This window comes from Manacus candei, unplaced genomic scaffold, assembly GCF_025592945.1.
Source record: "Manacus candei isolate 608988 ecotype Guabito, Panama unplaced genomic scaffold, ASM2559294v1 h1tg000036l, whole genome shotgun sequence".
Lineage (NCBI taxonomy): Eukaryota > Metazoa > Chordata > Aves > Passeriformes > Pipridae > Manacus > Manacus candei.
This window is the reverse complement of record NW_026138084.1, coordinates 4,204,506-4,227,060: the sequence shown is the minus strand read 5'-3', so window position 1 is coordinate 4,227,060 and position 22,555 is coordinate 4,204,506. Positions and strand designations below refer to the sequence as shown.

General features: G+C 42.6%; 1 protein-coding gene and 1 long non-coding RNA gene across 8 annotated transcripts; both read left to right on the top strand.

The window, feature by feature from the left end:
• Positions 1 to 706: 706 nt before the first annotated feature.
• LOC127473490 (uncharacterized) lies at positions 707 to 10,277 on the top strand. Of its 2 annotated transcripts, XR_007905474.1 has the most exons (6): positions 707 to 842; positions 2,696 to 2,843; positions 3,554 to 3,631; positions 4,295 to 4,423; positions 4,743 to 4,852; positions 5,951 to 10,277. It is a non-coding gene; the product is annotated as an uncharacterized LOC127473490 (long non-coding RNA). The 2 variants fall into 2 exon arrangements; XR_007905475.1 differs by lacking the exon at positions 4,295 to 4,423 and having other exon boundaries at positions 709 to 842.
• A 466-nt stretch (positions 10,278 to 10,743) lies between these two features.
• Positions 10,744 to 21,895, top strand: TSEN2 (tRNA splicing endonuclease subunit 2). 6 transcript variants are annotated; one of them, XM_051793367.1, is made up of 12 exons: positions 10,744 to 10,788; positions 11,669 to 11,864; positions 12,664 to 12,745; positions 13,368 to 13,404; positions 15,472 to 15,988; positions 16,106 to 16,183; positions 16,721 to 16,771; positions 17,390 to 17,555; positions 19,204 to 19,240; positions 20,482 to 20,593; positions 21,007 to 21,096; positions 21,560 to 21,895. In XM_051793367.1, exons 2-12 carry the CDS (start codon positions 11,691 to 11,693, stop codon positions 21,617 to 21,619), a joined length of 1,404 nt encoding a protein of 467 aa, XP_051649327.1. In that variant the 5' UTR covers positions 10,744 to 10,788; positions 11,669 to 11,690; the 3' UTR covers positions 21,620 to 21,895. The 6 variants fall into 6 exon arrangements, 5 of the variants coding, with proteins under 5 accessions (XP_051649327.1, XP_051649329.1, XP_051649326.1 ...); XM_051793369.1 differs by lacking the exon at positions 10,744 to 10,788 and adding an exon at positions 10,859 to 11,538 and having other exon boundaries at positions 16,106 to 16,126; XM_051793366.1 differs by lacking the exon at positions 10,744 to 10,788 and adding an exon at positions 10,859 to 11,538.
• The last annotated feature ends 660 nt before the right edge of the window (positions 21,896 to 22,555 follow it).

Below are 22,555 nucleotides of genomic sequence, written 5' to 3'. Positions count from 1 at the left end.
TGAGTCTCAAAGTACTGCAAAATTCAACCCCAGTAAAATCCTGGAGCTTTAAAACTGATGCTTTCAGAAGATAAGCACAGGCTCAGATGTAAGGCAGTTTCAGAGCCTTGGCAGATGGCTACTGAAAAGTTGTTTCTGACAGAAAACTGAGATGAGCCACAGTGAGATGAATGATTTGACACCAAGAGTTCAAGTGTGTGGTAGTTTATTTAGTGTGCAGTCAGCTTGATTTTCAGCCAGCTGTCTATACTCTCCTTGTGACTAAAAATAAACCTCCACGCACAGCAAAGAAAGTAATTTACTGGCACTTGGGCCCGATTTAAGAATTATAAAAGAAGGAAACATTAGTTGCATTTCTGTAAAAAGCACTTAATCAGCAAAGCAGAGTTCCTTTAAAACCTCAGAATGTTTATTTCTCCTTCCTTTTACTAAGCAGTCTTCCCCTTCAAGCCTGAATAATTGTTTCCCAATGAAAGACAGAAATAGTTTTAGAACAACTTTTACTAATGTTTACTGTGGCATATCGTGCTTATAAAATCTTTTTAATATGTAACCATTTAACTTCTGTTGGCAAGATAAATTCACCGTGGTACAGATATTTTGTAAATACCACACTAATTGAGCATCTGAGTCAGAGCAGATTGTAAAAGAAAATGGCCTTTGGAATAGACTCTGGGGTTTGCACACCACTAAGATATATTAGGCAAAAAATTTTAGGATGAACCAGAGTTGAGAGTTCAGTATGTTCTTCATGCTGCAGATGGCAACTACGTGCCCTGAACTCGTGTGGGGGCATTTCTGAGGTCACCAGCCATCCCTGGGGGAAGTGAGTCAGCAAAAGCGTAAGTGATTTCAACACCTTTGGTATAAATTCCATAGATTAGTAATATGAACTTTACAAAACTTTTGCTATTTCGGGACCTGTAAGACTTTCCACTGAGTGACTAAAAAAAATTATACACACGGCCACAATATTTGCATTAAAAGTGTTAAGGACTCAAGCAGGAACAAGATTTTATTTTCCTGCTGCATTTGAAAAACTGTCCCTGCCCTAGGAAAGGTTGAGGCAAGACAGTAGCTATTATAAGCTAATTGAATGAAGAACATTAAGAATGAGAATAATTATGTTATTGGGACAGAAATATATTGCTATTTATACCACAGTTCAAAAGATCTAGAAAAACATTTTTTGCAAAGGCAGATATATCTAAAATGCTTGTGTTGGTAAGCAAAACCAATTGGAAAACACACACCTCAAGGTGAAAAAAAAAAGCTAAAAAAGCAGTTTTCAGGAAAAAAGTATCAAAAAAAAAGACCTCCAGTATCTGGTAAAAGAGTAAGAAAAGCATGTGTGGTTTAAACTGGAACATTCTTTAGGAGGAAAAACAGAAATTTATATCTGAAGGCTAAAGAGGATGTTTTTTGCCATCAGTAATATAAGAAGTGAAGTTCAGATGTCATTACATGGCTGTGGCCTGTTAAATGTACCAAACATCTCTTTATATGACTGCAGAACTAGGGTCCAAAACTGCAGCCACCCCCTGACAGCAACCTGCACATCATAAGAACAGAAGCAAAATGCAAATCCAAAATACACAGTCCTGGAGACTGTTCACAGTGGAATTCCCTTCTCATTCCCCAAAGGATTCAGTTCTCTGGACCAGCACACGGCGGTTCTCTGTTCACCCCAGTGGACAATAGTGTGACAAACCAGGAGGTTTTATCCCATTGTTCCAGGCAGTCTGCACATTAAACTCACACAATTATATCTAGAACAAATTGAGCACATGTCAGTTGCTCCAGACTTTAAGCACTTTAAAAGGCATCCACATGAGCCTTCTCAGAGGTGTATTCATCAGGATGCTCTGTTACAAGTTTTCCCTAATCCAAGACCCAAATACATAATGCTGAGCCCTACAGGCATTTTGCAGAATTGTGATTCTCCTGTGGGACTCTGTGGCTGTAATACAATGAATGGAATATATCCATTTTTAGATGGAGTTTTCCATCTGTGGTAGGTTGAAAGTGTTAATTCAAACGTCCTTCATTTCTCTCTAGCGTTTCAGGACACAACAGGATGAAAATCACTTATATGAAATACGACAAATGTTGAAAGCCAACACATTTTAGATCATTAAATTATGTCTGTAATTTCTACCTGCTATTGTCAGAGAAAAGATATGAGAAATGGGGTGTATCTATGCAGTTTTTCTGGGACATTCAATTATATGTGTATAATTTGCATGTTTGTATCTGTTTTACGCACCTGAACACCGACATCCAGTTGTCATTTGACTGTTAATCAACTTCTTCCCTTGTAATACGAAATCCAGTCGTCATAAATTGCACAGAAGGTTTCATAACCTGCTGCAGTGCAGCCATGGTGGTGTTCATATTCCAACACAGCCACCCATGTTGCTTGGCCACACGCCTCTGGTCTGGATTTATGGAAGAAGCTAAAGAATTGGAGCTTGTTGTATATTTTATCATGTGTGAAAATAACCTTGCAGAAACAGACGGTGAGGATTTGGTGGCAGCTGATGTGCAGAAGCAACCCTGAGGTAACAGCTCAGGGAAGACCAAGCACTTCAGCTTGAGTTAAACACACCAAGGTCAACTCCAGGGGAGGGCTTGGGTCATAGCACAGTTTCACCAGGATAAATACAAAGTGCTGAGTCTCCTCTTTTTACTTTAGAATAGGTCCAACAGTTATTTATCCATTTATCCATTATTTATCCTGCATTTTGAGCAGTGAAGACCAAGCCTTCTGCAATATGGTCGCTTCTGTATTGGTTCATCCATTTTCAGGGGAAGTGAAACACAAAATGCCACTCTTTCTGCAGGTGAGCAGAGGGGATTTTTCAACCTCTGAGGGATGAAGCACTGTTGACTGGTCGTACTGCCCAGAAAAGTCCTGACCAACCAGTTCTGTCCTGTGCCAACCTCTTTAATTCGCTCATGTTTTTAATATGATCTTATTAATATCTTCATAGTAACATATTAATATTAATTAACATAACAGACATTTCTCTCAGTGACCACACTCATGATCAGGGTTAATATGTTTCTGTTTTTCAATTCTTAACATAATGTAGAAAGTCTTTCTGTCTCATCTCCTTTTTCGCACTCAGATTTCTAAAATACGTCTTGCTTACAAAGCCCTCACTACTAAATAGTGTTTAAATTCCATTTTATAGACTTGGTTTCATCCTACAAAGGCAACTTTAGCTGGCATAGCATGTCCATATTTGCATGATCTGAAATGGCCATGCTTGACCTGCCCATTCCAGTGATACCTGGTCACAGTCACCTGAGTTATGAGAGGTGTTTCCCAGATAAACTACTGGTGACCAACCTCAGCTCAGCAGCACTGCGCTCTCCCCCCCCTCCCCACCCCCCGTGGCAGTGAGACCAGTCATTTTTAAGGGAGTGGTAATGATCCCAGCTTTGTGCTGAATCTCTTTTTCCTGGCAATAATCAGGAGGTAGATGTGATAACAAAGCCTGGGGCTCCGAGCCCAGAGTTTACTTTTGAAACTTTGGTGTCCGTGCAGGAGATCCCTTGTGTGGCTCAGATAGTGAAGATGCAGAACAACTAGGTGGAGATCACACATCCTCCCCAACTCCTTCAAGTATGTAAGATGTCCTCAAAGCCCACCCAGTGCCTCACAATCTGACCATTCTTTCCAGTCTGACTGTCCCTTACACAGCTTGACAGATGCAAACAAGATTTCCCTACTGTTTGCACTTCCTTTTATGAGTTATTTACTTTTTTTTTATCTGGAACCTGGATTTGAAGTGCTCCTGTGCTCACAGTTTTGATCCAAGGGAATCCAGTGGCTGGCTGTTTGTAGCTTACTCACTGTTTAAACAAGCCCATAGTTAGGCAAAGAGAACAACTAGCCTAGTTTACAGAGTTTAGTCTATCCTACACTGACAGAATTATCTCTTTTTTAACATGATTAGGTCAAAATTTACTGCAGTTACTGCAGTTGCCACAATAGAACAGGCAAGGCCAAGATAGGTTAAAATACTTCTGTAGGAAACTTAATGATCTTTGAAAGCTGTTTGTCATTCTTTCGTTCAGAGTCCAGTCCGAGGATTATGTACTTAAAAATCAGCCCTTGGGCTTCAGGCTTCACTTTTCCATGCTGGTGACCATCCTTGTCATGTGGGTCCAGAAACAGAGCCTTGATAAACCTTTAGCCCAACATTTCTTATGGCTGAGACACCAGGAGAAGCAGAGCCCAGCAGGTAATGAGGCAATGAAAAAAGGGATTTAACCTACACTTGAGTTCAAAAGGTACAGGGAGAGGTGAGGAACAGAACACAGGAAGGGCAGGAACAAATGAGCCAAAGAACTACACAAAGAAGTACGAATGAGACACCAAGCCATTATGAGTTGCTCCCTTGGTTTATGACAGGTAATTGTTTGCCTTTGTGTGCTCATAAATGCATTTAAAATAAACAGAACATTTCCTAGTATAGGCCATGGCACTGTTTTTTTCCTGGTAAAAGTTTTAAGAATACCATCAGAATATTTAGATGCTGACATGTAAAATTCAAGAGAAGAGCTACAAGCCTTTTCCTGTTATTAAACAAAGAGAAAGTAAATATTCAAGACTGGGATATATTCCGTAAGAGGATGTTCTGGGTTTGGTTGGTTTTTGTTTGGGTTTTTTATTTAAAAACATATATACTTTTGGTAACAAATTGATTCATTTTGTTTATTTCCATTCTCAGAATGTGATGATTTAGGCCTTTATCTTGATTTCCTTGTTATTTTGTCCTTCTGTCGGCTATGGCACATGAACCTGGACAGCATTTAGGATGAGCTCTGTGACACAGTTCAGGTAATATCTGAAGCGTGTAGGATTGTTTCTGTGCTTAAAGGCAGACAGCCGTGTTAAAGCACATTCCTGGACCAGGCAGGGTCTAAATTAAACGGAGTGACACCAGATTTTCATTTTGTTATGTAATAAAAAAAAACCTGTTCTGTTTTCTTAATATTGTAAATGAGGTAAAAGTGTTGGAGTCAAATTCAGTTTTAGATTTTACACTCACATCTACGAGAATTATAAATCACTAGAGCCTAGTTTGCATCTGGTGCTGGAATCTGCCTTAAAATGTTCTGGCACATAGCATTCCCTCAAATCTATTCTATCCTTACATTTAACAAACTGAAAATGCCTGGAAAACCAGAAGAAAAACAGTGAAAAAAAATCTGCTGGGTTATGCCTAGAACAGAATTCAATAACCTTAAACAAGGCCTTCATTTCAGCTCCTTGGAATTCCCGAGTATTTGAATGAAATAGCTGCTCTCCGACCTCTTATTAATGAATGGGTATGGAAATCACAAAAATTTGCAGTGAAGAGCATCTTGAATAAACAAACCTAGAGTTTTATTAAAATTGTGAGCACAAACTTACATGCACAGGAGCATGGCTGTGCCTTCCAACACCCATTAGATACTCAGGTAAAGTAGGTAAACATTAGCCATCAATATTTGAAGAGAAATGTAATGAGTAAAGCAATTATTTAACAATTATGGAGGCGGATCTAAAAATGTGAGCTACTGTTTTAAGGATTCTGCACTCAGCTGAATGCAAAGCAGAGCTATGAATAGAGAAACTAGAGGGAAAAAAGCTTTTTCCAACTATTTATATTAACTGCAAGTTAATATAAAACACAGAATAATTTGAAAAATTATTAGGAAAAGAAAGGTTGTAAACAATCAGGGAGACAACAATCAATATGTAAAAAGTCTGCCAGCCTTAAAGGACCTGTTTGAGAGCCTAAGATGTGCAAGTGAAAAGTGGGTTTTGAGTGTTTTGTGCTAGATTTGGTGCCTTTTTAGACAGAGGCCCAGGTGCACACTTCTCTAATATGAAAATCTATCTTGTATTTACATCTCTCAATGGAGCATAGCAATTTTTCTGCTTTCTGCACAGGGCTGTTGCGGTCACTGAAGCTTTAATTGAAAATTGCTGAAACATGGACACCTAGTGGAGACACCCCACTCTGACAGTTCTTTTTCCAGTTGAAATACAGTTTAAAAATGGACTTTTACTGATGGTCTTGCCCGAACCTGGAGTTTTGTCCTTGTTTCTCACTGCCCTGCCCAGGTGAGGGCATGAGGTGAAGGTGAGAGTCAGAATTTGACAAAACAGAAGCTGTACATCATTTAACAACTCACCTAGGGGATTGATGAAGCAGAAAAACTAATGACCTACAAAAGAACAAATGTTTCATCACCAAAAGATAAATAAATCTGATGCTGGAGCTCAAGGGTTGGGCAAAACTCAGGGGCTGTAAGTGCCCTTAATTGCTCCTGGAATGGCAAGCCCAGACTTTCTGCATTAGTTTCCATGGGGAGAAGGAAAGAAGTGACTTTGGGGAGGCTGAAAGATTTGATGCAGAGAAAATGAATGTTCACATCATTTTCAGATTCATGTAGTTTGTAATAGAAATTGGGAGCTGCCCAAAAGGACAAGGAGTGGCTGTGCCCTGTGATGTCTCTGAGAGCCCTCGGGCTGTACCTGCTGGGATGGGATGGGATGGGATGGGATGGGATGGCAGCTGGATCAGTGGGTTTGTTACAACAATTCCTCATCCAAGTGTGTTTAATCTCCAAGAACACAAAAGCACTGTCCAAGTCTGAAGTAAGTATGCTAACAACATACTCATATTTAAGGTTCTCTTTTCTCATGCTATTCATTTTACTGCTGTCCACCTCGGGATTTCTATCATGGGATTCCTTACTGGGTTGATGCTTGGCCAATATTTGTCTGACTTCTCGGTTTTTTTGTCTCCTGTGAAAACCATCTGAAACTAAGCAGAAACTAACCTTGATTTATTTCTTTAATAAACAAAATTAAGATACTGCATATTAATAAAAATGAAAAGTATTCCCTAGCTGGTTTTTTTTTTTCAAAGTTTCCAAAAACAGTCCCATATCTCTGTCAAAGTTAATGTAACCAGAATTTCCATGGGAATTTCTGTCAGTCTGGGGAAACTGGAACTGGCTAATGTAAATAACTACAGTCCATCTTCCCACTACTGTCCAAATCACCTTGTGAGAAAGAAAAGGGCTTTATTTAAAAAGGAGAGTGACCTCATGTTCCTTCTGTGGACTATAACTAGTATGGGATAAGAAAACTTCACAGGCACATTCTGTTGAAAACAGAGACAGAAATGATTATAATGACAAATCATTACTTGAATTTTATGAGATTCTATGCAAAACCTTTTTTCTTGGCATGGATTCCAAAATTACCTAAAGACACTACAAGAATAGATCATTCTTTTGTGATTTTATGACTAACTTTCTTGAGAGTGCTACATGGGCAGAGTTTTACAAGCTGACATTTCTGGTTTTTTTAATAAGCCTAAGCACATAAAATATGTATTTAAAGCGTACCTGGCCTGTATGTTTTGGCTGAGATAGGACTGAGAATTAACTTTCCAACTCCCTGTAAAAGCTCCTAAGCATCCAGGAAACAATCACCTTGGATAACAAAATTCCCTGCATATGGCAACTTAATTTTATGGAGTAGAAACTCCATAGCATGATAATTGGTTAATATCAGTTGTTAAATATTAGTTAATGTAATAGTAAATGAACTCCTATTTTATAAAAGGACTGTTTCATACAAATAATTCCAGATGAGCTCTGCAGTGCAACAGTCACTGTGGAAGGACACAAACCACAGAGAGGCTGAGAGCACAAAATTGTAAATGTTATGCAGATTTGAAAGGAAATTACCACGTGTGTGGTCACAGGTCTCCCTGCCTGGCAGGGAGAGCATGTCTTGCCACTGTAACTGGTTTTCAGCTCTACTCCTCCACCATTTCCTGAGAAATCCCGTAACAACACAGAGCAGAAGCATTTTCCTCCTGGGAAGATGTTGCCAGCTCAGAGGGTTTCCTGTGGATGCACTCATGTCCCACATGGGACTATGCTATAGAATAAACATATTTATATCCATATAGCATGGAACTTCTAGGGGAGGCAACATAAACAATGGGACACAGCCAGACAACACCACTGAAAATCAGGCAGCAAAGACAACTGTGTCAGAGTTGAAGGCAATGCATTTCTAGAACTGAAGGCTTCCAACCATCATGATTTAGAGAGTCATATTAGGCTTGTCAGAAAGCTGACATTGGTTTGGACCTTAATTTAATAATGCAGTAATTCAGCTGAGTTTCAAGAAATAGTAAGCAATTGAAAACTCTCGTTAGAACAGTGAATCAGCCAGAGACAACACCAAATAGTCTGTTCTCAGAATGACATTCCTGAACCGAAAGACTGTAACACGGATGGAAAGCTGAAGGATGACTTGGCAAAAGCTGCAGGTGTTCAGCCTCTGTAGGGCAGCACAGAGCCATGGATTCTCTGCCGCACTGCAGAGAGCAGGAACACTCCTGGAAGGAAAAACAAACCCTGAAAACTCCCAGGAAAGGGATCTTCAGGGCTTTTAGTGCAGTCCCCTGTCTCGAGGCAGGATTAACTTTACTTGTAGTGGTCCTGGAAGATGTTTGTCTAACCTGCTCTTAAAATTCCCAGTGATGGGCACGATTCCTCAGTGTTATCCTCACCTCACAGGTACAATATTATTTTGCAGTGTGACCCCCTTGCTCCTCCTATATTCCAGTGGTCATGCAGAACAATGCATGACCCCCTCATTGCAATGGTCTCTTTTGCCCATTTTACCATTTCTAGACAGTTATTTCAGTCTTTCCTCACAGATCACTTGTCCCTCTCGCCTTGGCTCCTGGCAGCAGTGTGATATTTCTGCCTCTCTGTGATTCACTCTGACCTTGATGGTTGCTGTTCAGAGCCTCTCATTTAGGTGCTGCCCAAACGCCGGCTCATCACAAAAAGAGAGCTGCAGACATTTGTGAAAGTGTCTGTACAATTATTGATATTCTAAAAGAAATGTGGCATGACTCGTCTAAGGGAGCTTGTCCTTCAGATAGCAAGTTCTGGCTGCAGCACAGTCTGGGCTTATCATCAGAAACGGGAGCAGATATTGGGTTGAAGGAACAGGGGTGTGATTAGTTAATTGAGTGACTGGCATATGCTGCTGGTCCCTCTCAAGGCTGCTCAGAGATAAGGAGATGTGAAGGAAAGCCAGTGACCTGTATCTCTGTGTTTTGTCTCCTTCTCCCTGTCATGCACATCTCAGAGTAACGTCTGCACAAGGAGAAAATACAGATATATCCAGCACAGATAAACTCCACTTCCATTGAAATGAGGCTTGATTTGACAAATTCAGAAGGAATTTTGAGTGAGTAACAATTTTGATGCCAGCTTTCATCTTGTTACCTGCAATATTTTAACACTGGGTATTTTAATGGTACAACTCTAAGAACGAGCCTGAAGTTATCAGAGCATTTCTCTCTACTTTGGTGACAGGAATACAACAGGCCCCTCTGTGGTTTAGCTTCAACACTTTGTATGTGAATCAGCATTCAAAATTAATTAACATCTTGAGCTGGTGTAGAAAGTGAACCTCTGTAGGCAACAGCCATAAGAACACAAGCTTATATTCTCATGGTTTGTGCTGTATTTCCTGTGTGGCCTTGTAACCATTATTCCCTGCCCCATGACTCACTGGTTTGCCTGTAAAATGGCAGTGGGAGATAAAACACCTCATAAGAATGATGTGTCTTTACAACTTTTCACCAGTGAGCTCACTGATCTCTCTGTTGGGAATCCGAATTCTCTACTGAGAGTCTGTGTCCCTGGAGCCAAACTGGCTTGATCCTCTTTGTGTGTGACAGTGGTACCTCCCAGTGTCACCTCAAAACAAGAGCAGTTGTACCATAGGTGCAGGTGTTGTGTGCGTTTGATGGGCAAGGCTCAAGCTGTGATTCAAAACAGAAGAAGGGATGTCTGCTCCTCACTGAGCAGTGAAAACACTTTGTATTGTACTCAGGTACCTGTTTTTATGATTGCACGAGCAGGTCCTCCCGAGCCAGCCCTGGTTCCCTGGGTCAGCCAGGGCTGTGTTATCTCGGGTGCTTCCTGAGCCACAGCCGTGACAGGCATTGTTACGGAGCCAAACCTGTGCCTCACCTCCCCCGCTGTGCAATGGCATCTCCGTGTCCCACGGCCAGCACCGAGCTCACCGTGAGGGTGCAGTGGCATCCCCGCGTGTCCCATGGCCAGCACCGAGCTCACCGTGAGGGTGCAGTGGCATCCCCGCGTGTCCCATGGCCAGCGCCGAGCTCATCGCTCCGGGCCGGGTGTTCCACACAGTGTCACCTTCCCGCACTTTATGGTGTTTGAGCCGCAGTGCCGGTTCACTTGCCCCTGGGGACACCACGGCAGCCCCGGCGGAACCACGACCGCACCACCGGCGGGGACATCACCACACAACAGGCGGGGACATCACCCCACCACCGGCGGGGACATCGGCAGGGACATCACCGCGGCCCCGGCGGGGACGACAGCGCTGCAGGGCGGGGGCACCGGGCAGCCCCCTCCTGCCTCTGCCCGCCTGCAGCAGCTCCGCGCCCCTCGCTCGCAGCCCGGGGGTCTCGCAGCCCGGGTGTCTCGCAGCCCGGGGATCCCGCAGCCCGGGGGTCTCGCAGCCCGGGGATCCCGCAGCCCGGCTCCCGCAGCCGGAGCCCGCCGTGCCCCGGGGCTCCTCCTCCCCTCAGCGCCGGCACCGCGGGCGCGCGGCCGCAGCGGGACGGGAGCGCGCGCGAGGCCGGGGCTCGGTGCGCATGCGCGGGGGGGCGGGGCTGGCGGCGCGCGGGCCGTGGCGCGGCGGGGCCGGTGCGTGAGGGGAGGGGAGGGGAGGGGGGGCGAGACCCCCGGAGACAACCCCGGGCCCACCGCGGCAGGGCCCGCACTGAGGACGGGGGTTCTGGGGGTCCCGCCCGTCCCGGTGCGGCCCCGCGGGGCCCCCGCGCTCCGGGAGCCGCAGCTCCGCCCGCGGCCCTCGGCACAGGGGCCGGGTCAGGGGGGAGAACCCGCCCGGCCGCGGCCCCTCTGCAGCACCGCCCTCAGCCAGGGAATGTCCGGGCTGGGGGTACCCGCCGGTACCATCCAGAACAACCTCGGCCCTGCCCGGGCGCTCACCAGTCGCACCCTGTCCCTCAGAGCGTTGTCCGAACGCTCCCTAGGCTCAGACTGTTCAGGACACTCCGTATTCAGGCACTTGAGTGCTGTGGTTTCTGCTCTTCTGCTCATTCCTCTCCTTTATTCCTGAAGCGCTCACAGCATAACAGAAACTCACAGTTTATGTCCTGAAGTTTCCTTTGTAAACTCTTTCCTCTATGACCTTTAAGAAACCTGCAAATTGATAAATATATGAATATATATGCACAAATTTGTAGATTTATTAATATATAAAAATTATATAGATTCACAAATATACAGATGTATACTTATAAATTTTTAAAAATTATAAGTCTTTTATTTGTAAGTTCTCTTTATAAACTGTTGGCTGAGAACCGTCCCCCCCGGTCTAGGGACACAGATGAACAGAGAACACCAGCAGATCAGTGCCTGTGTTTGTATGGTGTAACAGTTTCAGAATTAAACTTGTATTATGGTGGAGGATTCATTGATAATTTGTTATTGCCAGGGGAATGTTGCTGAAATATGGAAAAACACTAAACCTAAACACTAAAGCTTTTCTTTCACTTTTTAGGAGGAAATATTAACATCAGGAAATGGCAGAAGCAGTTTTTCACCCCCCAAGAAGGAAAAGAAGAGTTTTTGAGTCCTACGAGGGTCCCTTCCCTGTGGATGTGGGTGGGAAGGATTTCAGAATGTGCCAGGCTGAAATCATCAACAACAACGTGATTGTGAAGAACCCAGAGGATATTGAACAGCTCTATAACAAGGTGCTGCACCCTGTTTGCACAGTATTTTTAGTGTTTTAATTGCAGGTAAAGCATAGTACTGGTTAAAATCTGCTGCCTTTATGTTTTCCCGCACCTTCAGCCTTGTGTGATTCTCTATATCTCAATTCTTTCCTGAAATCAGTACAAAACATATATTCTGGATCAAATGTGAATAGTATTTCTTATCCAAGCAGATAAATATTTTGAATGAATCGACATTGTGACCTAAAAAACAGCTGCAAAGCCTTCATGTTTGTTAACGTCTCCTTTCAACATTTTATGTAACTTCTTAAAAGCGCTTTCTTGTTTTTAAAGCCCAGGAGGTTGGAATATTAATATTTTATAAATGCTTCTGTAATTATTTTAGCTTCAGAGTGATTTATTCCTGTGTAAAATAAGCTACATTACTCCTTTTATGCCTGAGTACCATTTCAGCACCATTCTTGTGCAGTAGTATCTCTTTGGTTTCCATCATGCGTTGTCACAGCATCAATACACAGGTGGTGTCTCCTGCATTCGTTTTGAAATGTCTGTTTGGAGATGTTGCCTGACAAATATTTAGAATTGAGGAGAAGACCAGACACCCTCCCAGTTAAACCACCATACCTGGTTAAATCTCTCAGTGCAGGGGTTTAATACTGACCAGTTACCAGCAGATAAACAAGCTCTAGGCAAAGCTTAAATGCTGCTGAATTTTAGTTGTGTTTCAGCTGGTCTTGGCAGTCCACATATTGTAATTTGGAAATAAATTCATCTGTTTGTTAAGAAATAATAAGGATATTTTCCCTTTCCTTTGCAGGGCTATTTTGGAAAAGGAATCCTTTCAAGAAGTCGGCCGGTGTTCAGCATTTCAGACCCTCTGCTGGTTGCTAAGTGGCAAGGTAAATGTCCTCTGGTAGTTCTTCACTTTTCTTCACAAGGATCTCTCTCTCCCCCTCTTTTGTGCTTGGGGAATGCCTGGGAAAAACCCAGGAACAGGAAATGTGTCATAGCTCCTCAGTGCACTCTCCTTGTCTTCCTGGGGTTGTTCCTTGGGAAGTCTGTAAGTAAAGGGATCCTTGGACTTCTCTTCAGATAACTCTCCCGGTTTTTTTGGGTTTAATCTGTAGGTTTTAGTGTCCATGAAATCATGAGGGAAGGATAGGGGAAGTTTTTAATCTGCTTGTGGCCAGTTGCATCCAGTCTGCTCTTGGTTGTTTATACTGTCATTCTTTGCTCATCTTTCCTGTGACAGTTAAGTCTCAATGGGCATCACTGGATTTTATCATATCCCTTCATCATTGTCTTTTTATGGGCTGGAGAAAAAAAGGTGTATTTAGTTGTTCTCTTGTGCAGGCTGTTACCTTTCCTGGTTCTGCTGTGTCCTTGAATACAAGTGGGACCAAAATGGCTTTGAAGACTGAGAATGGGGGTAATTGTCAGGCTGCAGATCACCCCAGTGACCAAAACCACACAAAAACATCTTTATATTGATGAAACAATGTATGGTTTTTCTTTGTACAGGTGTTAACACAAACATGCCTATAATTACATCTCAAAAGTAAGTTAATTTGCTTTAATTTATTCTTGATGCTTTTAGGAAACATATTATTCTGTTTTACATTTTTTCTTTCTGGTTTTCAGGTTGTTGGCTGTATAAGTGATGATTTGCTTCTATTTCTTTTCTCATTATTTCATTTATAAATCACATTAGAAGAACTAGAAATAGAGGGGGATATTCAGTGTGGTTTTTCATGTAATCTTGCAGGTATTGATTGCTGAATAGAGGCCAAGACTGAGTACATGCATAGTAGGGTGGGTGATTAATCATAATAATCATAATAAACTTGTGTCTTAGCTGAGGAGGAGAAAAACAAGTTTCTGGGGTAGGCTCTTTAAAACAACTTCCAATTCCTTAAGGAATTACTGTAGCGTAAACTGAAGCAGCTCTTGAATTTTTATAATGCACTAATATTTTACTTTTTTAATATAAATTATCAATTAACATTGCTAGTTTGTCCACTTAGCAAAACAGAGTGTTGGACCACATTTTTATTTTGCTTAAATAGTAGATGAACTGTTAAGCGTGTGCAGGTGGGTTACTCAGTTTGTTTCAATCTTATGATAATTTAAAAAAATTTACTTAAATTTGAAAATTAGGCTCCTTCAGTCCTCGATTTTAGATAAGAAAAACAGTATCAATATTACTGCTAGTGCTAGTACAGTTACTACTGCTCACAGAAATACTTGCCATTCTTATTAGTCTGTCTTGTGACAGCTTTATGTGCCAGCAGTGCCTCAGCATCAGTGCAAGTGTGATTATTGGTGCTCAAAAGGCATCGCGATCTGTTCCGGTAGAGATCTGGAAGTGCAAATTCCATGGTAATTAAATCATAGGACCACAAGGAGTCTGGTTTATATAACAAAGAGTACAGCACTGAATTGTACAGCTTTATTATGAGCCTTCACAGGGACTTGTGTTTGTGTTGACACGTGAAATTTGCATTTAATTATCTCTGTAGTTCTTCATTACCTGGTCTGGAATTGCTGCCTTAGGATTTTGTTCGGGAAAGTAAAGAGTATTGTCCCAGAGTTGTCCAGGTTCGAGGAAGGACAGCTGCCCTGAGGTCCCCGCAGCTGCACAGAGGGAAGATTCATGTCTTCAACTGGATATTAATGTTATTTTCCAAGAGAAAATGGGGCATGAACAGAGTGGTGTTCTTTGGGGCCCCTGAATCCAAAGGATAAGGAGAAGGGGAAACCTGTTGGTGAGAGTGCTGTTACAGTCTGGTCGGGAGCGGTGATCTGCAGTCTTCCTCTGGATCCCACGAGTGGTTAAAAAGGTCCCAAGACTCCAAGATTATATATCCTCCAGTTCAGGCAGGAATGCTCAGTACCTCCCTCAGGGCAGGGGTTCCTTAATGGATGTGAGGACAAGATCGACTCCTATCTCGCAGGCCTCTTAGCACCTAGTTTATACCTGAGGAGTCAGGCTCTATGTGCAGAGGGTGTAAATGGTTCATTGATAACAGTTTCTGGGAAATGGCATGGAGGCTCTAGAATACACAGTTTTGGGTTACACCTATCCAGTGATGAACTGGTCTCAGCTGTCCTAACTAGGACAGAAAGGCACTTAGAACAGAGTTTTGAAGCTACTGCTCTCAGTTGTTATCTGTAAAATAGATGAAGTGTGTGAGAGCTCTGTATGCAGAGTCTTGTTGAATATTTTAATCCTGCAAGTTCTGCTTCCAGGACATTTTTGGGGGGATTCAGGTTTAGGGCTCCCATGGGAGAAGGGACTTTTTGCCCAGTGAGGTTCTTGCTTCTTGAAACTACACAGTCCCTTGTGTAGCCCTTGCAGGGCTCAGTAGTGGTGTTTAGGCCACACAAATTTAAAAGGCAAAACCAGAGGAGGGGAAGAATCCTGATGCTCAATGGTGTCACCTCCAAACCCCTAAAATCTGGAGCCCCATTGCACTGGGCACACTTGTGTTTGCACAGCAGTTGTTGGGGTGTGTTCAGATTTGCTTGTGAACTGTGCTGAATCCTCTGCTTTTAAGGGCCCTGTTTAAAAATGTTAATTAAAGGATGCAATGCCCTCCAAGTTCCCATTTCTCCTGTTTCCCAGGTACCAGCGACGTGTTCAGTGGGCCAGGAGTGTTTTGCAAGAGCAAGGCCTTGATGACTGCTCAGTTACTCAAATCCTTGAAAATTACACCAAACCTCTGGAGCTGACGGAGGGTGGAGCTGAACAAACCGTTAATAACAGAATGGGCCCACATAGAGAAAATGCTGAACTTTCCAGGCAACCTTCTGCAGATGCTGGCAGTGCAGGAGCCCTGAGTGCTGAGGATCAGAATGGGGGCTCCAGGAAAGCCTGTCTGGAAGGAGATGCAGGGATGGGCCCTGTGTGTGGCTCTAAGGAACAGGAACAAGGTGACTCCAGAGGGCTGGAGGAAGGGTCCTGCCAGAAGGGTGGTGCTCCTGTGCTCTGTGGCTGTGAGGGGAAGCAGAGCCCTGAGCAAAGGGCTGGGCAGGGGGGCGAGGCAAAGGAAAATGCTCCAGAATATGTGTTGGTGCAAGAGGAAGAAGAAGAAGAAGAGAGCTTATGTCCTGAAGATGACTCTGCTTGTTTACAAGGAAATGTAAGGAAAAAGAGTATCCCAATCTTTTAGAAAATCTCTAGCATCAGTGCTGTTTTCAGAATTCAGTATTTTTTCCAGTTAAAAGTTTTAATAATACAGTATTTTTTTTTCTTATAGCTTGTCAAGAAGGAGAAACTGGTATGTAGAAAAAATCCATTTAGGATTTTTGAATATTTACAGCTCAGCTTGGAAGAGGTATGTTCCAAGTACAAGTTGGTTTGCTTTTAATCTGAAAAAGTAGACATTAATCTATGTTACAACATAATTTAATACCTCTTTCTAAAGTACAAGGATCTCCTGTGTCTCCTAAGGATTTGGATTGTCTTAGTCATTAAACTCCTTTTTAATAACCTGCAAGAATTACATGATATGGTTAAAAATATTTAGGGTCCAATCCCATTTACTTTAGATGAACAATCCCACTGGCAGAGAGACCAGTGATTTAAGTGTAAAAATACCAGGAATATAACGTTTAAATAAATCCTGTTTCAGTTGTGCTGCCTCTAAATATATTAGTTTTAACACCGGGCCCCCAGGAACGTGCAGCACAGGCAGAGATGGTTTGTAGCTTGTAGATTTTTCTGCGTCTGTTGAAATGTAAAGGTCATGATCACAAGTCTCGTGACATGAGGACTCTTGTATAAAATTAATTTGAGCCTTTGTTCTTGCATGGAACATAAGCCACAGGAAGAAACGAGATATTAGTTAAACTTACTCTGTTTATTTTTTCAGGCTTTTTTCTTGGTGTATGCTCTGGGATGTTTAAGTATTTATTATGGTGAGGTAAGAGATTGGATTAATTTTGGGTTACTGGGGATACCATTCGTCTGGATACAGTTTGGTCTGAAATTTTTAGTTAATATGGCAGTAATTTATGCTGTTAATTCTGGAGGAGGAAATACCAAACAGAGTAATTGGGAAGTTTTTCTTGTAAGTAATGGTATTTCTGTTTATGAAATACTGGTCTGAAAGTTTTAAGTTTAGCCAGACAAATATAATTAAGCAGAGTCCTTTTGTAGAGGAAGGTTTGTTGTTATAGTTTAGGCAGGAAACATGGGAAGGGCAAATAAGGGAGAAATAATACCTGAGATGGCAACATTCTTTGGAGCTTTAAGCATTAATCTCCAAGTATAACAAGCTATTGTTAATGTCATGGCAAAATAATTGAAACCTGTGCTTCTAGCTTGAGATTGATCAACCTTTCCTTTAGATAAGGGCATTGTGGGACTGATTGTGAAATGCTAAAAGACCCACCAAATAGAGCAGCAGGTTTCTGGAAGTCTTGTATTCAGGGAGTCCGTATTTCCTTGCCGGCAGCCCCCACTGTGTGCAGCAGCCTGCACTGGTTGTGCTGTGGTGTTTCTGTCTGGCTGTCCCGGTGCTCTGTGTCTGTCTGTGCAGTCCCAGTGCCCTGTGTGTGCTCTGCAGGAGCCCCTGACCATCGTGCAGCTGTGGGAGGTGTTCAGCGAGGTGAAGCCTGATTTCAAGACCACCTACATGGCCTATCACTATTTCCGCAGCAGGGGCTGGGTGCCCAAGGTGGGGCTCAAGTACGGCACCGACCTCTGTGAGTACCTCCTCACCTGGAGCATCTGCACCTCCCTTCTCCTCAGGCAGGGCAGGGCTGCAGTGCCACAGGGGAATTCAGGCACTGCAGCAGCCTCTGCCTCTTGCCCTTGGCAACAGATGTTTTTGGCTGGACTGTGGGTTGGCAGTAAAGTTGGGATGTGAGTGGAAAATCCCATCCCAGAGTCAGTAGCTGAAGAGGCAGCTTGAGAGGCCTGTTGTTTGCCTTCATGAGGTTAATAATTCCTGCAGGATTCCACTGGAATTCCCTTCCCAAGTGCTTCCGTCCCCTTCTAAACACACCCTCTACAGTGTCAATGTGACAGTCCCTACAATAACAGGTTTGAATCCAGATCCAAATTCACACAGTCCATGGATCTCATTCATCCCAGTTAATAGAAGCTGGACTTGTGCTGAACTGCTAGGACTGTTTCTCTGGGTGGTTTTTCTCGGGGCTTTTTTTGGATAGAGGGAGAATGGATTTGTTTCTTTGTTAATGGTTGGGAGTTTAATCTTACATAAATTATTAGTACTGTCCAAAATCCCTTGCTAAGTAGTTCAAGAACTACATTTAGCTCATGTGCACACAAGGGGTACAGTAAAGCCTGTCATTTCAGGAGAATGTGCATTAAGGGAGGTGTTTTTTAATGATTGCTTGCAAACCAGCAGGTGTTTTAATGCTGCTGATGTAGTTGTACATTCTGGGGGTTGTGCTGAGCTCATCCTTGAGATAGTGAGTGGCTTTGGCTGAATTCATCCTCGCTGTTCTTACACCCTGGGTTGTGGATGGGGGTTTGCTGTTGATCACCTGATGTACAGAGAAATTGATACCAGTTGGTTCACCTTTCATTTGTGTGTTGGCCTGAATTTGTTGTTTGGTCACTCACTGCCTTTGGATTTGTGCCAGGCCAAGGAAGTGGAGTAGTTTAAGGTTTGGAGGAGTTCTGCCTTAGTCCTGAGCTGTGCAGCACCTTCTTAGAGTTGGTATTACTACAGTTGGTGATAATGGATAATTTTCAAGTCATGGTTGTCATGAATGAAGTGCTGCTCATCCCCTCCTGACAGGGAAAGCTGTGTAAGAAAAGCTCTGCTAGTTAAAGAAAGTCCCCTCTTACAACCCCCTGGCAAAGGGAAGACAGGAAATGTAACCCTTTAACTCAGTGACATCAGTCCAGCTGGGAGGAGTCTTGTGTACCTTGTATGAAGAGGGACCTTTTAGAGGGTCTGGTGGGCAGTATGTAAGAACCTGTGCCTCTCCTAAAACTTGTGGAAAATACTTGTTTGGAACAGAAATGTGATGACTTACTGTCATTTTACCTGTACTCCAGTGCCTCAGCTTCTGTTGTAAATACAATGTCAAAAACATGAGTGTTGCAGAAAAATTCCATCCCAAACTTTTTCCCACAGCAACAGCAAACTGTCCTTTGGCTCTTCTGATTTATCTTTTACCTGCTCCACCATTTCTTTGTCTCTTCCCTCTCTCTACTCTTGCTGGAACAACTTAATTCTGAGAAGGATTCAAAAGCATTGAAGTTTTGTCTTGTGTAATTAAAACTTAGAAACCATTTGACAATATTGATTGACCCTGGTATTAAACTCTGATGGGAACTCTGTGATTATCAGACTAAGGTGTTTCTCTTCCATTTCAGTGCTGTATCGAAAAGGCCCCCCCTTCTATCATGCCAGGTTTGACATTCTTGTTTCTGTCAAATTTCTTTGTTTCAAATTAGATTTCTTTCACACATTCTCACTGCTTTAAGTACATATTCATCACTCAGAATATATTGCTGGATGTGTTCATACTGGGAATATGAAAATCCTTTTAGCAGAGGTACTAAATGACACAATTTAATTGAATTTAAGTAACAGACATTAAAAATTAGAAGTTGCAGTGAGCATATTTAACACTTGTATGATGAATGCACTCAGGAAAGTAACTTGATTTATAAGTAAATAAGTAAAACTGACTTTGGAAAAGATATGGTATGGGTAACTTAGGTAATTTGGGAGATGATATGGTTTGAAGCTGGCTCCCTGCCAAGTCTCCAAACCTTACCACAAGAAGTCCCCCCCCACCCCCAAACCTCACGGAGAAGAGGGAGAAAAACAACCAAGAAAAACCAAAACGAGAGAGAGAGCTAAAGCAATATATATATACACATATATTTACACTTATGTTACAGTTAAATACAATTGAAATATATATACAATTTCACAAGGGAAAGGGAAGGGGGAAGGGAAAAGGAACAAAACCAAAATAAAATATATATATATCCCGATTAGTAGCCCAATATCTAGCAACTAAAAAAAGTTAGCAAAGAAATATCTCACACTTTCCTTGGGACAACGGAGAGTCGCTCTGGACCGATCGCCGGCAACCTCCACCTCCCAAGGTCGGCAAGGCCTAACCAGGCCTCGCTCCCCAGCACGGCAGACCCGACAGCAGGGAACCTGCACCTCCAAGCCGCCGGAAGGAAAGAGAGCGAAGGCCTCTCCTCCTTTCTTCTTATAGTCTGGCTTACGAAAAAATCGTAGGGAATACTGGGGAAATCTGGACCCTTCCTTGGTTACAAATTGGTCACCAAGGAAGGCCCAGACCAAACTACCACAGGAGAAGAAATTTTAAAGGGATGGTAATTGTCTTTATTCATTAGCTAGTGAGGTAAAATAAATTAGTTAAAAATGTCAGCTTGGCATTCATAAGAGAATGCTCCAGACATCAGGGTGGGGACGGTAGGTGCCATTGGGCATATTCCCAACTTCATTGTTTCTTCTCTTTTCCTTGTAGAAAGAGACTGGAGTTTCACAATTTGCTGCCTCCATGCTGGCATATTGTTTAACACCAGTTTTTAGCCTCTAGTTCTTAAATCTTCTTGCTAAAATGGTAATTTCTTTCAGTGGACTGTGCTGTGTGCTCTGTTGTGCAGTTACTCTGTCCTTGCTGAATTGGTGGATGATGATTTCCAAGGATCTCTCCGCAGACCTCTCAGCTGGATGTCCCTGTCTGGGCTCAACAGAACAACTGCTAATGCTTCCAAGGTCAGTGTTTAAAACAGCTTTAACATGATAACGGGACAGTTGAGCTCCCAGGAGCAGGAGTTGGAGTGAGGCTGGGAAGAGAATCCTTCTGCTGAACAACACGTTTAGTTGCCAGTGGGGAAACAAGTTTCCTTGGTTAATATCTGTAAAGCTTATTAAAGCTTTTTACAGATGAATTCTGTAAAGCTTATTAAAGTTCTGGTGCCTGAAGGAGTGTTAAAAGCTGTGTGAGGAACAGAAGAAAGACCTGAGGGACACTTGTTTCCTGATGCCACTTCTGTTTTTAAAGCCTTCTTCATCTACCAGGATTTTCTTTTGAACAGAGAAGCTTGTTTTCCTCTGTGCTAGAGCTTCGAGCACAGTGCTTCCATAATCCCTTTCAATTCCTGTGTGTGTTTGCTGGTTGCCAACAGGAGCTGATGCTCTGCTATTTGATTAAACCCTCTGACATGACTGCAGAGGAGATGTCAAGCCCAGAGTGTATGAAGAGGATCAAGGTCCAGGTGAGTAGTTCCTGCTCTCTGTGCAATGGGTGGCTTTGCCATGGAGCAGCTCCACAGCTCCTTGGGAGAACTGTCCCTGCCTCTTTGCCTTGATTTGGATTTTTCAAGTGCAGCTGCAATAAAATAATTAGATTCCTTCATGCCCCAAGGCATGAGATGGGCATTGCAGGCTCTCTAAAAACTTCACATCTTCTGATCTAAAGTTTAATGTTGCTGTTACTGTCAATGTAAGCGTTTGCATGGGGAAACGAGGGTGCCTGTGGAGACTGCAAGGTTAATATCTGTTCAAAATGAAGGGAGAAATATGTGTGAGACCAGCTCATGTCAGGAAGAAACACAGTCATCTACTATAATTTCTCAGTGGTCACATAATACACATCAATTCTAGAGACCTAATTCCCATCCCTCACTGATTATCTGTAGCTTTGGGGTTTTTTCCATAATAATTCTGGTTTTATTTCAGGAACTGATTGTCAGTCGTTGGGTTTCTTCCCGCGAGCGCAGTGAGCAAGATGAAGCTTAACTGACTGCATTGGAAAAAGTCACTTTTTTAAAACCGCTTATTGTTGGTTTTTACCTGATCTCATGATGACCCATTGCCTCAGAACAGCTCCTGTCTACACATACAGTTGGTTTGTGTAAATGCTATTTAAAGTGAGGTGTATTGTGTTTACTGGGGACAGTGCTGTATTGGAAAACATAACTGAGCTATAGTGGTGCATATGAAGGGGAGGAAAAATTAAAGCTGTGTTCCAGTTCAAAACAGAAAATAAAAATAAAATATGAAAGTATAAAACGAGTGGTGGCTACACTGCAGTAATTAGTAACATTTAACTTTTTAAATATTAATATTTGTTGCTATTTTAAATGTTAATATTAAATAATTTTTACTTCTCTGGCAGGTGAAGGCGTTAGAGCTGAATGGTCTGACTCCTGAATGTCTGCCAAATGCCTGAGCAATGAGGGATTAGACTGTTTTCTGGGAATACGTGTTCAGAGTTGGGAATTGTAAGGCTCAGCACAGGGTCCTACATTTCTTCAGAAATGAGGGCTTAAACTTGACAGTCCTCAAATTTAATGCTTAAAAACCAGCAGTAATTACAGTGAATCAAATAACCTTTTAGATTATCAGTGGTAACTTTCCTCAACCAAAACCTGACTTCATAGCCTTGAGGAAAAGGCACGAGTTTGGATTTGGGGAGAGATGTGGTTGTTGCAGTATTGATTACTGTAACATGTTGTGATTGGGTGCCTGGACGCTGGGATTTAGTGCCTTATTTTCACAATCACAGCTCACAATTGAGGAACTCTTCCCAGAATGTGCAGGGATTTTAGTGAATTCTATGGGTTAAGCACCTAACAGCACAGTGAGGTGTTGGGCACCTTTCTCCATCTGGGTAAGATGTCTTTCTTCCCTTTAAAGTAAGGGCCTGTGCAAGTTTCGAGCTGGCTTCCCGCC